At 41.1% G+C, this 13,150-nt stretch overlaps 1 protein-coding gene across 2 annotated transcripts; it reads right to left on the bottom strand.

Moving 5' to 3' along the window:
- Nucleotides 1–635: 635 nt before the first annotated feature.
- Nucleotides 636–13,071, bottom strand: NDUFB3 (NADH:ubiquinone oxidoreductase subunit B3). 2 transcript variants are annotated; one of them, XM_084778732.1, is made up of 4 exons: nucleotides 12,928–13,062; nucleotides 7,157–7,258; nucleotides 6,192–6,339; nucleotides 636–902 (listed from the first exon to the last, which is right to left on the bottom strand). In XM_084778732.1, the coding sequence occupies exons 3-4, from the start codon at nucleotides 6,335–6,337 to the stop codon at nucleotides 746–748; spliced, it is 303 nt and encodes a 100-aa protein (XP_084634858.1). In that variant the 5' UTR covers nucleotides 6,338–6,339; nucleotides 7,157–7,258; nucleotides 12,928–13,062; the 3' UTR covers nucleotides 636–745. The 2 variants fall into 2 exon arrangements, with proteins under 2 accessions (XP_084634858.1, XP_084634857.1); XM_084778731.1 differs by lacking the exon at nucleotides 7,157–7,258 and having other exon boundaries at nucleotides 12,928–13,071.
- Nucleotides 13,072–13,150: the final 79 nt, after the last annotated feature.

Genomic DNA, 13,150 nt, shown 5'->3' with positions numbered 1-13,150 from the left:
CTCACACACACACACACACACACACACACACACAGAGCTCAGGGAATATCATGAAAGAGGGGACAGAATGTAGGAAAGGGATAGAAAAGAGTGCTATATAATGCTGTCTTCTGGGCATGACGTGACTAGTGCATGGTGGATACCTGCGTAAGATTCAGCCAGTCAACACTGCGTTATAAACGGTGGAGGGGCCATGAAGTCTAACTGCAATCCAGGAAGGATTGACACCTGCCGGCTACTTGGGGAAAGAGTCATGTTTCTTTGGGGGTGTGGTTTCTGGTAAGCTTCGAAGCTTCGGTGACCAGTGCCACACCCATCACATATAGGCACCACCAACTGGATTCACTAGGTCATTAAAACCAAAACCAAACAAAAACAACCCTTTTAGAACACACCCATTTTTGAAGTTAAATTTGGTGGCTGCCTGGTATACGCAGAATACACCACTGCTGGTGCCTTCAATACCAACCATTCCAAAGAGAGTCAAATATGTGTATTTGAGACAGCCTCACTATGTAGCGTAAGCTGGCCTTGAACTCATGAGCCTTCCTCCTCAGCTTTCCAAGTGCTGGGGTTATAAGTACACACATTAAATTTTTCTTTTTAATTTTATTTAAGAGCTATAAAACAAAACATAGTTTTCCTTACTTTATTGAACCATATTTTTTCAAACACAAACATACAGCCAAGGAGGAAATCTTATTTTTATGAGAGCAAAATCACAAGATGGCTCCAGGTGCTGTCTTCAGTGATGCTTCTTGTCATCACTCTGGGAAGTCAGGAAATATTCAGCCCCTACAGCTACCACAAACGCAGCAAACCCCCACTTGAATCCTTTGAATAATACGTTCATGAAGGTGACATCATGTGCAAAGCCGCCCATGTACCTCCAAGCCTCATTGCTAAAAGAAAAAGAGAAAGAACATTATAACCACACACAATTCATATTAACTCACCGAGCCAGGTATATTGGTTTTCTTTTTTCTTTAACACTTAAAGACTACATTAGTATTACTATTTTGATGTGGTGGTGACTTTTTGGGTTTTGTTGTTGTTTTGCTTTTGTTTGAAACAGTCTTGTTATATAGCCCTGGCTGTCCTGCACCTCGCAATGTAGAACACAGTGACTCCCTGCCTCTGTATCCCACGTGCTGGGATTAGAGGCATGAGCCACTATGCTAGGGACAATGTTCGCTTTTTTTTTTTTTTTTTTGAAACAGGGTCTCATTCTATAGGTCAAACTGGCCTCCAATTTGTGGCAATACTCTTGCTTCGACCTCTTGAATTGCAATATTACAGGCATGAACCACCACACCTGGTCCAGAGCAACATTATTTAACACTGTAGGTCATAGCAGGACTATTTCTTTGGCATAGGATATAGGAATAAATGGCCAAGTTTCACATATGAAATATGAAGTTGTCCTCCTCTTCAAAGTTGACCACTATCTACCTTACGCTATTGTCATAAATATTAAAATGCTAATGTACAATGTGCTTTGGCACAGAAGGATGTACACTTGCCATTGCTGCTACTCTTCAAGAGGCTCCCAGCCTTTCCTTCCACACAGCCTGCACTTCAGAAGACTGATTTCCTGCTCTGGTCTATTCTTCTGAGTATGCTGAATAGAGACGGAAACAGAAAGCTGACCTCCATAGGAAGAAAGGTCCTTTTGTATAAATAATCTAAAATAGTGAGAGGAAAAAAAAATTTTCTTATAGGGGACAATATTGCTGGATATATGATCACACTGTGAACCCCCAGGTGGTGGTATGCATCTGCCCTAATACACACCTTTAATCCAAGAACTTTCTGTGAGTGAAAATAGGGGAAAAAAAAAAAAACAAAACATAGAGAGGAAGTCCAGAGGATGGATAGAGAGATGCACAAGAAGCAGAAAGGAAGGATATTGAGTTTGAAGGGGTTTAGGACAGTGTGGGGAAGGGGCTCTTTTCCTCTGGGACGGGAGCTGAGGAAGGTCAGTGGGGGCTTTCCCTGCTTCTCTGAGTCAGCAGGCTTTCACCCCAGCAACTGGCTCCTGAGTCTTTAGTAATAAAATTGAAGTTTGGGATTTTGTTTAAAAACAACAAAAAAGGAGCCAGGCGTAGTGGCGCATGCCTTTAATCCCAGCATTCGGGAGGCAAAGGCAGGCGGATCGCTGTGAGTTCAAGGCCAGCCTGGTCTACAAAGTGAGTCTAGGACAGCCAAGGCTACACAGAAAAACCAAAATCAAAACCAAACAAAAACAAGTCTCACTAGAAAATATGGTAACAAATCAAACTAGCTTAGATACCAGGACGTTAGCTTGGGTTGTGGAATTCTGGAATTTACTGATCTCTGGAATCTGACCTTTAGACCAGGCTGGCCCTGAACTCAGAGATCCCCTGCCTCTGCCTTACATGCGCTGGGATTAAAGGTGTGCATCACCACACTGACCTGTTGAACATTCTTTTGTTGTTGTTGTTGTTGTTTTGTTTTTGAGACAAGGTCTCTCTGTGTAATAGCCCTGGCTATCCTAGAACTCTCTTTGTAGCCTAGGCTGGCCTCCAAGAGCTGGGATTAAAGGTGGCCACAACCATGCCCAGCTTCTGTTGCATATTCTTAACAAAATTTTACAAACTTAAAACCAGTAATGTACAAACATAAACAGCCTGTCAAAAAGAAACAGGGCTCAGCCCAGGAAAGCATGATTGGTTTAGTATTTGGAAATCAGTACAAGTAGCTTACCACATTAATAGGATAAAAAAGAAAAAGACATCAGCATCTCAGTAGATGCAGGAAAATCTATCCACCACCAACAATAAAAAGCATGGTACACTGGCAAGTCTCTAGTCCAGCTACTCAGGAGACTGAGCGGCAGCGCATGCCTACAGTCCCAGCACGCAGAAGGCTCAAGAGCACAAGCTGTTTAGTGAGACTATATTGCAAAACCACCAGGAGAAAGAATTCAGAGGAGTTAATACAAAATTCTTTGGTTTCTTTTTCCATGGTACCTATTATAATAATGCAAGGAAAAAGAAAAGTTTAAGAAAGATTTAAAAAGATAAGTAATGCTGTCTCTGTAGACAAAACCATCATTATACGAGTAAATAAATAAATAACTTTAAGGAACATATAGGTGTTGGCTCTGTTTATTAACAATTAAACTTTATTATATAACCCAACTAGCATATACAAGAAGGAAAAAAGGGTTAAAGGGACAGAATAGTAAACCTTCTGGAATCCGTTCCGCAGGACGGGTCCTTAGGTGTCTCTGTCCCGCGAGCTGGGCTGGTCCCTTCCTCTCTCCGCGCCTGCCTTTCCTCTCTCTCTACCTCTTGTTTTTCTCCTCAACACCTTCCCAGTCACATGTAAAGGGCGGTCTCCTTCTCCCTTTGAGGGTCAATTAGAAAAACAATAGCCACGGTGGGGTTCCCAGGTAGGCTTCCTAAATTCCAAGCCCAGAAAGGCTCTAAACAGTCTCTCACAAGGTATTCATGGTGTGCCCCAAGGGTAAAGCCCGCTAAGACTGCTTCTACCTGTGACAAAGCTTAATCTTTCCCACATATAGGAAAATTTACTAGAACAAAAATTTAGCTAAATAGTGAATAGATATAGAATCAGTATATGAAAGTTAGTTACAATCCTAATTGTCAACAACACAGCTGGAAACTGAGACTTAAAATACCACTTACAACAGTATCAAACCTATGAATAAATTCAGCAAAATGTTCAAAAGCTACATAAAAAGCAAGAAAATATTGCTAAAAATTTGTGTTCCAAAAGATTCATTATTAAAAAGACACAAAAGGCCGGGCGTGGTGGAGCATGCCTTTAATCCCAGCACTCGGGAGGCAGAGGCAGGCGGATTGCTATGAGTTTGAGGCCAGCCTGGTCTACAAAGGGAGTCCAGGACAGCCAAGGCTACACAGAGAAAGCCTGTCTCAAAGGAAAAAAAAAAAAAAAAAAAAAAAAAAAGACACAAATTACCTCCAGACCAATGTGAGCTCAATAGAAGCACGGATAGATTCACATTATACATTTTTATGAAATAGTGAATAAGATCTCAATTAAAATCCAAGTTGGCTGTTTTCAGAAATTGATAGGACATACTAAAATTTATAAGCAAATAAAAAAAGACTCAGAATAGCTAAACCAATGAAAGGTCACTGGAGATCTTATACTACCTTATTAAAGACTGTGGTATTGGACTTAAATGTAGACATATTGAATAGAGAAACAAAGCAGAGTCCAGAAATAGACCACACAGACATGGTCTATTGATTTCTGACATATTTATCAAAGTAATTCAACTGGGAATAAACTTTTAATAAATGGCTCCAAACCAACTGGATATCCTCCGATAACGCCTGCCTCCCTTCTTTCTTCAACTGAAACAAAACCCAACTCAAGATGCTGGACATGGCTCAGCGGGTTAAGAACACTGCTACTCTTCCAGAGGACCCAGGCTGGGCTCCCAGCACCCGCCTGGAGGCTCACAACTGTGTGTAACTCCAGTCTCAAGGGCTCCAGCCCCCTCTTCTGATCTCTGCAGGCATCAGGCACACATGTGGCACACAATATACATGCAGGCAAAACACCCACTCACACAAAAATAAGTAATTTTTTTATAAATAAAAAAAATTAACTCAAAGTGAATAAACATACCTCAATTTAAGAAGAGCATAAGCTGAATGTGATAACATATATGTCTGCAAACCAATACTCAGGAGGCTAGGACAGGAAGATCAGGAGCCTGAGCTTGGCGTGGACTATACACATAACTGTCTCAAAAAGAATTAAAAGAAGAAAATCGAGGCCGGACGTGGTGGTGCACACCTTTAATCCCAGCACTTGGGAGCGGAGGCCGGCGAATCACTGTGGGTTTGAGACCAGCCTGGTCTACAAAGTGAGTCCAGGGAAGCCAGGGCTATTACACAGAGAAACTCTGTCTTGGGGGTTAAAAAGCTTCTAGAAACTATAGAATAAAATCCTAGATGAGATACAAAAGTAATAGTGACAAAACAAAAAATACTTAATTGAAAATTAATTGAAATTTAAAACATTAAGAAAACAAAAAGACGGATTATATACAATCATCTATTTTGGGAAAGAACATTTTACAAAATTTATATATAATGAAGGGCTTATTTTCAAAATATATAAAGAACTGTTACAGCTTGAAGCAAGAGTTCAAAAGACCTGAGGACAAGGACATGCTGTACCAAAACGAAACAAAATCCCAGATATCCATGCACACAGAACGGCTTTAACACAGTCCTCAGGGTTTGTGGAAATGGGGAGCGAGGCACAGAGAAGTGCTGCTGCTTATTTGCTAGAAGGGCTTCATCTTGGGGGGGGGGGGTTAGCTCTTTTGTAGCCCAGGCTGGCCTCCAGTGTGATATAGAGCCGACCAGTTTAGAAAGCAGTTGGCAGGTCTTAGAAAAAGACCCACAGGCTTATCATGTAATCCACAAATCCCACTTTCTGATTTTTTGTTTTGTTTTGTTTTTTGAGACAGGGTTTCTCTGTGTAGCCTTGGCTGCCCTGGAACTCACTCTGTAGACCACGGACCTCAAACTCACAGAGAGCCACCCATCTGCCTCCCGCGTGCTGGGATTACAGGTGTGTATCACTAGGTCCAGCCAGAAATCCCATTCTGAAGTATTTACTTAAGAAAAATGAAAATATGTCATACAGACTTGTGAATGGTTATAGCAACTTTATTCATAACAAAAACCAAAAGCGAAACCAAACAAACAAAACACTCAGAAGCTGCAAATGACTTGAACGGTTACTGTGGTAAACAAAATGTGGTATCTGTACCGTGGATATGAAAAACAGCCGATGTGTGTAAAAGGTGTAAAAGCACTGAGCTGGGCTGTGGAAGATATGCTTTCTAGAATTGAGGTTCATCCCTTGACACTTACAAAACAAACCCAATCAACGAGGAAACTTAGCCACCACCGCCTGGGCAAAACAACGTCAAGTAAAAAGCTAAGTAAGACATTAGATTTGGCTCAGCGACAACACTCGGCGGGTGAAGGCACTGGCTGCCCAGCTTGATGACAGGATCCACATGGCAGGACAGGACTCCCTTGAGTTCTCTGTCTGTACACTTGCACTGGGGCAGATGCAAGCCTGACCTTCTGTCCCAGTACACAAAGAAATAAAAGCAATTTCAAACAAGGACATTTCTAGACTCATCTTACCGAGCCCATGGATCCCTCAGTCCTCGTGCGGCAAGCCTCTTCTGCACCGTTTCTAATGGTGTCCCTTCGATTTTCCACTGTCTGTAATCTGGCAGTTCCAGTTTACCATGACCATGTCCATGTTCGTGCCCATGTCCAGGGGCCATGTCTACAGAGAAGGAGTAAAAGACGGAGAGACTGTAGATACCCAAGAGCCAAAGTCGGTGTTTATGTCTCAAGTGAAATGTTTTGAAAAGAGATAAATGCTTGAAATTCTACATAAAAAATCTTCATAATAATCTACTTAGGAGAAAGAGTCAGATAGATTTCTGTATGTTTCAGACCAGCCTCGTCTACACAGCAAGTTCCAGGCCAACCATGGCTACATGGTGAGGTCTTGTCTCAAAAACCAAACAAACGAAATCAACCTAAAAAAGTATACTATTCCATAATGAGTGTATGTTCACAATTAGGAAATACACATATACAGAATATGGAAAAGAAAATAATGGATAACTTAGCTCTCGGGAGCCCACTTAGTCCTTAGTTCCTTTACTGTAGTAGTGACATTTAACTGCGCTTTCTGTGCCAGACACATGAGACATATAGGTATCAACTGTACAGCTTCTAAAACATTGAATTTAAATTAAAATACAGACTTTCTCGCCCCCCACCCCCAGACATGGTGGCTCACAAGTTCAATCCTAGCACTTGGGAGGCAGAGGCAAACAGATCTTTGAGTTCTTTGAGCCAGCCTGGTCTACATAGTGAGTTTTAAGACAACCAGGGCTATGTAGGAAAACCCTCTCTCACAAAACCAAAGAAACCAAAACAAACAATAACAAAAACAAAACCCAAAAAACAAAGAAACACCCCCAAACAAAAACGCAACGCCCCTCCAAAACAACAACAACAACAAAACCAAAACTAACAATCCCCCACCAAAACAAAACAATAGGCGATGACACTGAGAGTCCAGGCAGTACTTCTAAAGGCAGAGATGGTTAACGGTGAGGTCAGTTCTTCAGCCTTGCTCCTCAGGTCCCGTCTCCTCCCAACGTGCCTAGAGAATGTTTCTTCTCTTTAGTCTTACCGCAAGAACGTACAGAACAAGGATGTAAATACCGACTTGTTGTCTGTCTCTAGCTACTTCTTTTAAATACAGTATTCTTTTAAATATACAAGTTCACGCGAACAGTTTCTACAAAGAACAGGATAATAAATATTTTGGATCTTGTGTACAAAAGAGGTATAACTGAGGATGGAGTGGGGTGTGTTTCCAGTAATATTTTGTTGATAAAATCTAAAATATAGGGGCAGGAGAGATGGCTCAGAGGTTAAGAGCACTGGCTGCTCTTCCCGAGGTCCTGAGTTCAATTCCCAGCAACCACACGGTGGCTCACAGCCATCTATAATGAGATCTGATGCCCTCTTCTGGCCTGCAGACGTGTGTGTAGGCAGAGCACTGCATATATAATAATCAATAAATCTTTTTTAAAAATCTAAAATATAGTAAACAATTAACTAAAATAATTCTTGATGATAGTTTTTTTTTTAATTAAAAAATGGAACTTATTTTTAGAGACAGCAATTTGCTTACCTGGAACTTAAGGCCACTGTTCCTTAGCATCAAAATGACTGCACAAGTTCATCTATACCAACACTACTGCCTCATGGGCCTCAACAAAAACAGGCACTGTGCTGACCGTCCTGCTGGCTGGAGTTCACCAGTTCAAGAACTTACTAACACAGCTGGGTGTGGTGGTGCAAGCCTGTAATCCCAGCACTCAGGGAGGCTGAGTTCGATGCCAGCCTGGTCTACAAAGCAAGTCCAGAACAGGCAAGGCTACACACAGAAACCTTGTCTCGAAACACTAAAAAAAAAAAAAAAAAAAGAACCGACCAATTCCAACTTAAGACACCCTCCCAATCAATAAATTACCTTTGTTTAAAATTCAAGGGTGTGAATAGTGTTATCTTATCATTCATATAAGGGCAGCAGTAGGAATTCTGTAATTATTGCTCTTCAGAAATAAAACCAACTCCCCCCAAATCTACCATTGTATCTCCACTTAGTCATATGAACAAGTCCAGCAGGATTTTTCAAAATGAGATTTACAAAACAGAAGAAATTATACCTTATTAGTGTATGCTAAAGACATTATTATGTGAAATGTTTATTTCATTAAACAGTAATACTAGGATATGAGAAAAATACCAAACACAGTAACTAATGAATTAACCAATACTTATAAAATGTTAAGAAATAGCCGGGTGTGGTGGCGCACACCTTTAATCCCAACACTCGGGAGGCAGAGGCAGGCGGATCGCTGTGAGTTCGAGGCCAGCCTGGTCTACAAAGTGAGTCCAGGACAGTCAAGGCTACACAGAGAAACCCTGTCTCGAAAAACAAACAAACAAAAAAGTTAAGAAATCACAGAATATTATGTTGCAGATCTCCATATTTGAAAATTAAAATAAAGCCACCAAATACAAGTTAAAACTTCCAAAATTTAAGAGTTTGTTTGTTTTATTTACTTATTTATTTTGGTTTGTTTATTTGTTTGTTTTCTAAGACAAGGTTTCTCTGTTAGCCTTGGCTGTCCTGGACTTGCTTTGTAGACCAGGCTGACATCGAACTCACAGCAATCTGCCTGCCTCTGCCTCTGCCTCCCGAGTGCTAGGATTAAAGGTGCGTACCACCGTGCCCAGCTAACACTTACAGTTTTGAATGAAACATTTAGTCCATCACTTTTGTATTATTTGGTGAAATCGGTAACATGAAATAAAATCAAGCATGCAAATATCTTGTTTTTTCTTCTTTTCAAGACAGGGTTTCTCTGTGTAGCCCTGGCTGTCCTGAAACTGGTAGACCAAGCTGGCCTTGAACTCACAGAGGTCCATTTTCCTCTGCCTCCCAGGTGCTGGGATTAAAGGTGTGTCCCACCACAGCCTGCCTATGTGCATGTTCCTTTTCCTAACCACTGGAGAGGCTGGGGCACAAAAGCTCACTGGATTCCAAGAGCTGGAGGCCAGGCTAGGCAACACTACCAGTGTCTCAAAAAACAACAGAAAACCAATGATATGAAGGGAAAATGGACGGTTTCAGATTTGAGAATGACATTTGGGACTCAAACAAATAAAGGCTACTAGCATGCACTTAGATGATGTTTTCACATAGTCATAGCATGTTAAAAGTAAACTTTAAAAAATGTTTTATAGAGTTTACAAAACAAACCTTTATTTAAACAAATGTTAACTCTAGAATATTAATCTTGATTCAGTATCTATAAAGCAACAGATCTTCCCCACCAACTGTCTTATGTGGTCAAGCTGACCTTCAATTTGATATGCATCCAGATTGACCTTGAACTTTTGATCCTCCTGACTTCACCTCTCAACTGCTGGATGACAGGCAAGAGTCATGATGCCCAGTGGGTCAATTTGTGATAAAATTTGTTTTTAAAATTAAATATTTAACTATTACCATATACAAGGCTACTTTGAAGCTACAATATTACTGTCTCAAAACACTAATTTGGAATATAAGTCTCTGAAAGAAAACATGAAACTATATAACCATTTCTCTTACACAAATTTATTTACTGAATAGTTTTTTTTATCTACCTAAATACAGTATTTTTAAAAGGATTCTCCTGCAGGGATTTCTAAAAGATAAAGTTGAACAGACAATTGCAGCTCTGTCTTAGCTGTGCAGTCACAGCTGTCGGGGAGACTGAGGCTGAGGAACACTTCAGACCAGTTTAAGGCACCATCATGGGATTCCCATCTCAAAACAAAAAGTGCTGTTACTTCAAAACAGCCGTATGCCAAACAATAAAATCTCAAATGTTCAATGTTTAAAATTATCTTTTTTATGAACCACTAATAGCTATGAAATGCAAAAAATCACTGTCAGTCTGCACTTCTGTTTTTTTACATAACAAGGACCAAAATCTAGCTTGCAAGATTGAGGCACGCAGAGAAGACGCTGTGCTGCTTCCACTTCCACATCCAAGTGGTAAGACTACAACTGAGCAACTGACCTAGAAAATGGAACATTTGCTGCGAGGCAGAAAAATTCTGTCTCGACTCTCGCTCTCCCCCAAAAAGGAAACGAAATTTGTGCTGTCTCATTTGCTAGCCACTAACATTTGGAATGTGACCATGAAGCTAAGAAACTGGAAATTTTAATTAACTTAAATTTCAAAGTAAATTCTTTTAAAAATTATTTTTATGTGTGTGTGTGTGTGTGTGTGTGTGAGAGAGAGAGAGAGAGAGAGAGAGAGAGAGAGAGAGAGAGAGAGAGAGAGAGGGAGAAAAGAAGAAGGAGGAGGAGGAGGAGGAAGAGGAAGAGGAGGAGGAGGGAGAGAGAGACGGGGTGGGGGGTGGGAGGGCAGAGCTGTCTTTAGGGGCCAGAAGATGGTATTGGATCCTCTGGAGCTGAAGGTGGTGATTGGAAGCCAAACTGGTGTGGGTTCTAGGAATTCCAGGTATTCTGGAAGAGTGGCAGGTAAATCCCCCAAACCCCAACCCCAGACAAGGTTTTTCTGTGTAGCCCTGGCTGTCCTAGACTCAACTTTGTAGACCAGGCTGGCCTCTGGAAACTCAGAGATCTGCCTGCCTCTGCCTCCTGAGTGCTAGGATTAAAGGTGTGTACCACCACACCTAGCTCAAAGTAAACTCTTAAATCAATTATATGAAAATACTAAAGCATCTTTGGAATTATTTGGGTGTATGAATATACTTTTTTCAAGTATACTTTTTCAACCTTATAACATACAAATACAGATCAAGTATTTATATTTATGAAAGCAATATATGTACATAAATACATTTTTAAGATAGTATAAAAATATAGAATAACTCATTAATAATAGTATGTGTGTATGTGTGTGTGTATATATATGATGTGTCCTAGAATGCATACTATACATATGTGTCCTGGAATTCCCTCTGTAGACTAGGCTGGTGTTAACTCGGAGATCTGCCTGCCTTTGCCTCCCAAATGCTAGGATTAAAGGTGTGCACAACACCAGGCTTCACAGTATATTTTAAAGTAAGAATATGTTTAATATATTGGGTTAGGGTTTTGTTTTGTTTTGTTTTGTTTTTACTTTCAGTCTCAACTAGAAAATTTAAGATTACATATATGGCTTCCTTCATTTCTATTGGACACCATTACTTGAGAGAAATGTTTGCATGTGTATGAAAAGGCATGTTTCATCAGTTTTTTATGAGATACATATAACTTTATCACTGGGGTATGAGCCACCCCTATCTTACAAGAATGTTATTTACTTGAGGTAGTCTCACATAACTTGGTCTTACCTCCAACTCGAGATGTAGCTAGAGATGACTTTGAGCTCCTAATCCCTCCCAAGTGCTACAAGCACAGGCCTGAGCATCATGCTGGCTTTTTTGTTTTGTTCTGTTTTTCAAGACAGGATTTCTCTGTAGCCCTGGCTGTCCTGGACTCACTCTCGAACTCACAGCGATCCACCTGCCTCTGCTTCCCTCTGCCTCCCTCTGCTGGGATTAGAGGCGTGCGCTGCCCCACCACCCGGCCTAGGTTCCTATTTTTAAAAGAATCTTTATTTAATACCTTATTTATATGTATGTGTCCATGTAGAGGTCAGAGGACAGCTTAAAGGAACTGGTTCCCTTCTCATACCATGGAAAAAGTGAGTTAGGCTGTACTGAGGACTCAATAAGGGAATTAAAGGTGCTCAATTGCTAATTTAAGAACAATAAAGAGATAAATTCAATAACGAATGAACATATAATTATGGACATTTTCAACGCTATCTGCTTACGTCACAAGTGAATTTAGAGGTGTGGTGATCAACCTCCACTAACGATGGCTTGTTCTAGCCCGGAGAAGTGTTGATTTACTTTCCTTAAGGTCTAAGAACAATGTAGCTTCCACTACGAGTCATTTGACAGTGTACCAGGGGGTTTCAAGTATGTATCTCAAATTTCCATCATTTAAAAACTGAGATGACTATAGCCAGTCGTGATGGCGCACGCTTTCATCCCAGCACTCGGGAGGCAGAAGCAGGTGGATTTCTGTTGAGTTTGAGGCCAGCCTGGTCTATAAAGTGAGTCCAGGATAGCCAGGGCTCCGTTACGCGGAGAAACCCTGTTTTGAATGCTCCCCCCACTCCCAAGAAAAACCCAAAGAGCCCGAGATGACCATAAAAATTCGAGAAAATAATGAGAAATTTTTACCCAATCCTTAATCCTAAGGAATATGCAATAGACATTAGTTTATAACTTGCTTTCTTCACTTAAGCATTGGATCATAAACAATTATACTGGGGAAAGTGTATTTAAAACAATACAAGCTTGAAAAACAATACAAGCCTGTGAGGCAACCGTTGGAATTATTTCTAGTTTAAGTATTTTCGGACCGGGGCTGTTTTTTATTCCATCCAAATACAACCCGCCTCCGCGCCCCCCACACACAAAACAAAACAAAAAACCAAAAACTAGGAAGCGAAGAGGACATTGCATGTGGCAGCGGCAGAGTGTTTTTAAAAAATCTCTGGGATTTAACAATCACAATAATTCTCACAGCATCCTCCATCCGCCTCTGCTCAGCCCATCTACACTCGGCGGCAGCGCTCCCCTGGCTAGGTCCAGGATCTCCTCCGGGTCTGAGCTGGTCCCTATCAGCACTCTCCACTCACGCGTTTCCCTGAGTAAAGTTTAGATTATTCTTAATGCAGAGGTCTCCCACCAACTCCTAAATTACCTGACGGCAATCTGACCTCTCAGGACACCCAATATTCAACCTTCTAGCCGGAGCCAACCGGAAACGGACGTTGTCTCCTCCACTTTCTTACGGCAGGAAAGTGGAGGAGACGTTAAACGTTCCGGTCCTGGCGCAAGGCTCCCAGACAAGGCAGTGATGACATGAAGGAGAGTGGAAGTTGATATTGTATCCCGCATTTTTCGGCCAGAGTCCGACTGAGATA

This window comes from Acomys minous, assembly GCF_964271855.1.
Source record: "Acomys minous genome assembly, chromosome: 4".
NCBI classification, from domain to species: domain Eukaryota; kingdom Metazoa; phylum Chordata; class Mammalia; order Rodentia; family Muridae; genus Acomys; species Acomys minous.
The sequence above is the reverse complement of the archived record's forward strand: the minus strand, read 5'-3'. Positions and strand labels throughout refer to the sequence as shown.

Coding starts and splice junctions, on each gene's coding strand:
- NDUFB3 (XM_084778731.1), bottom strand. CDS start 6,337: ATGGCCCCTGGACATGGGCACGAACATGGACATGGTCATGGTAAACTG. Junction 903..6,191: donor CTGAGGGATCCATGGGCTCG/GTAAGATGAGTC, acceptor TTTTTCTTTTAG/CAATGAGGCTTGGAGGTACA.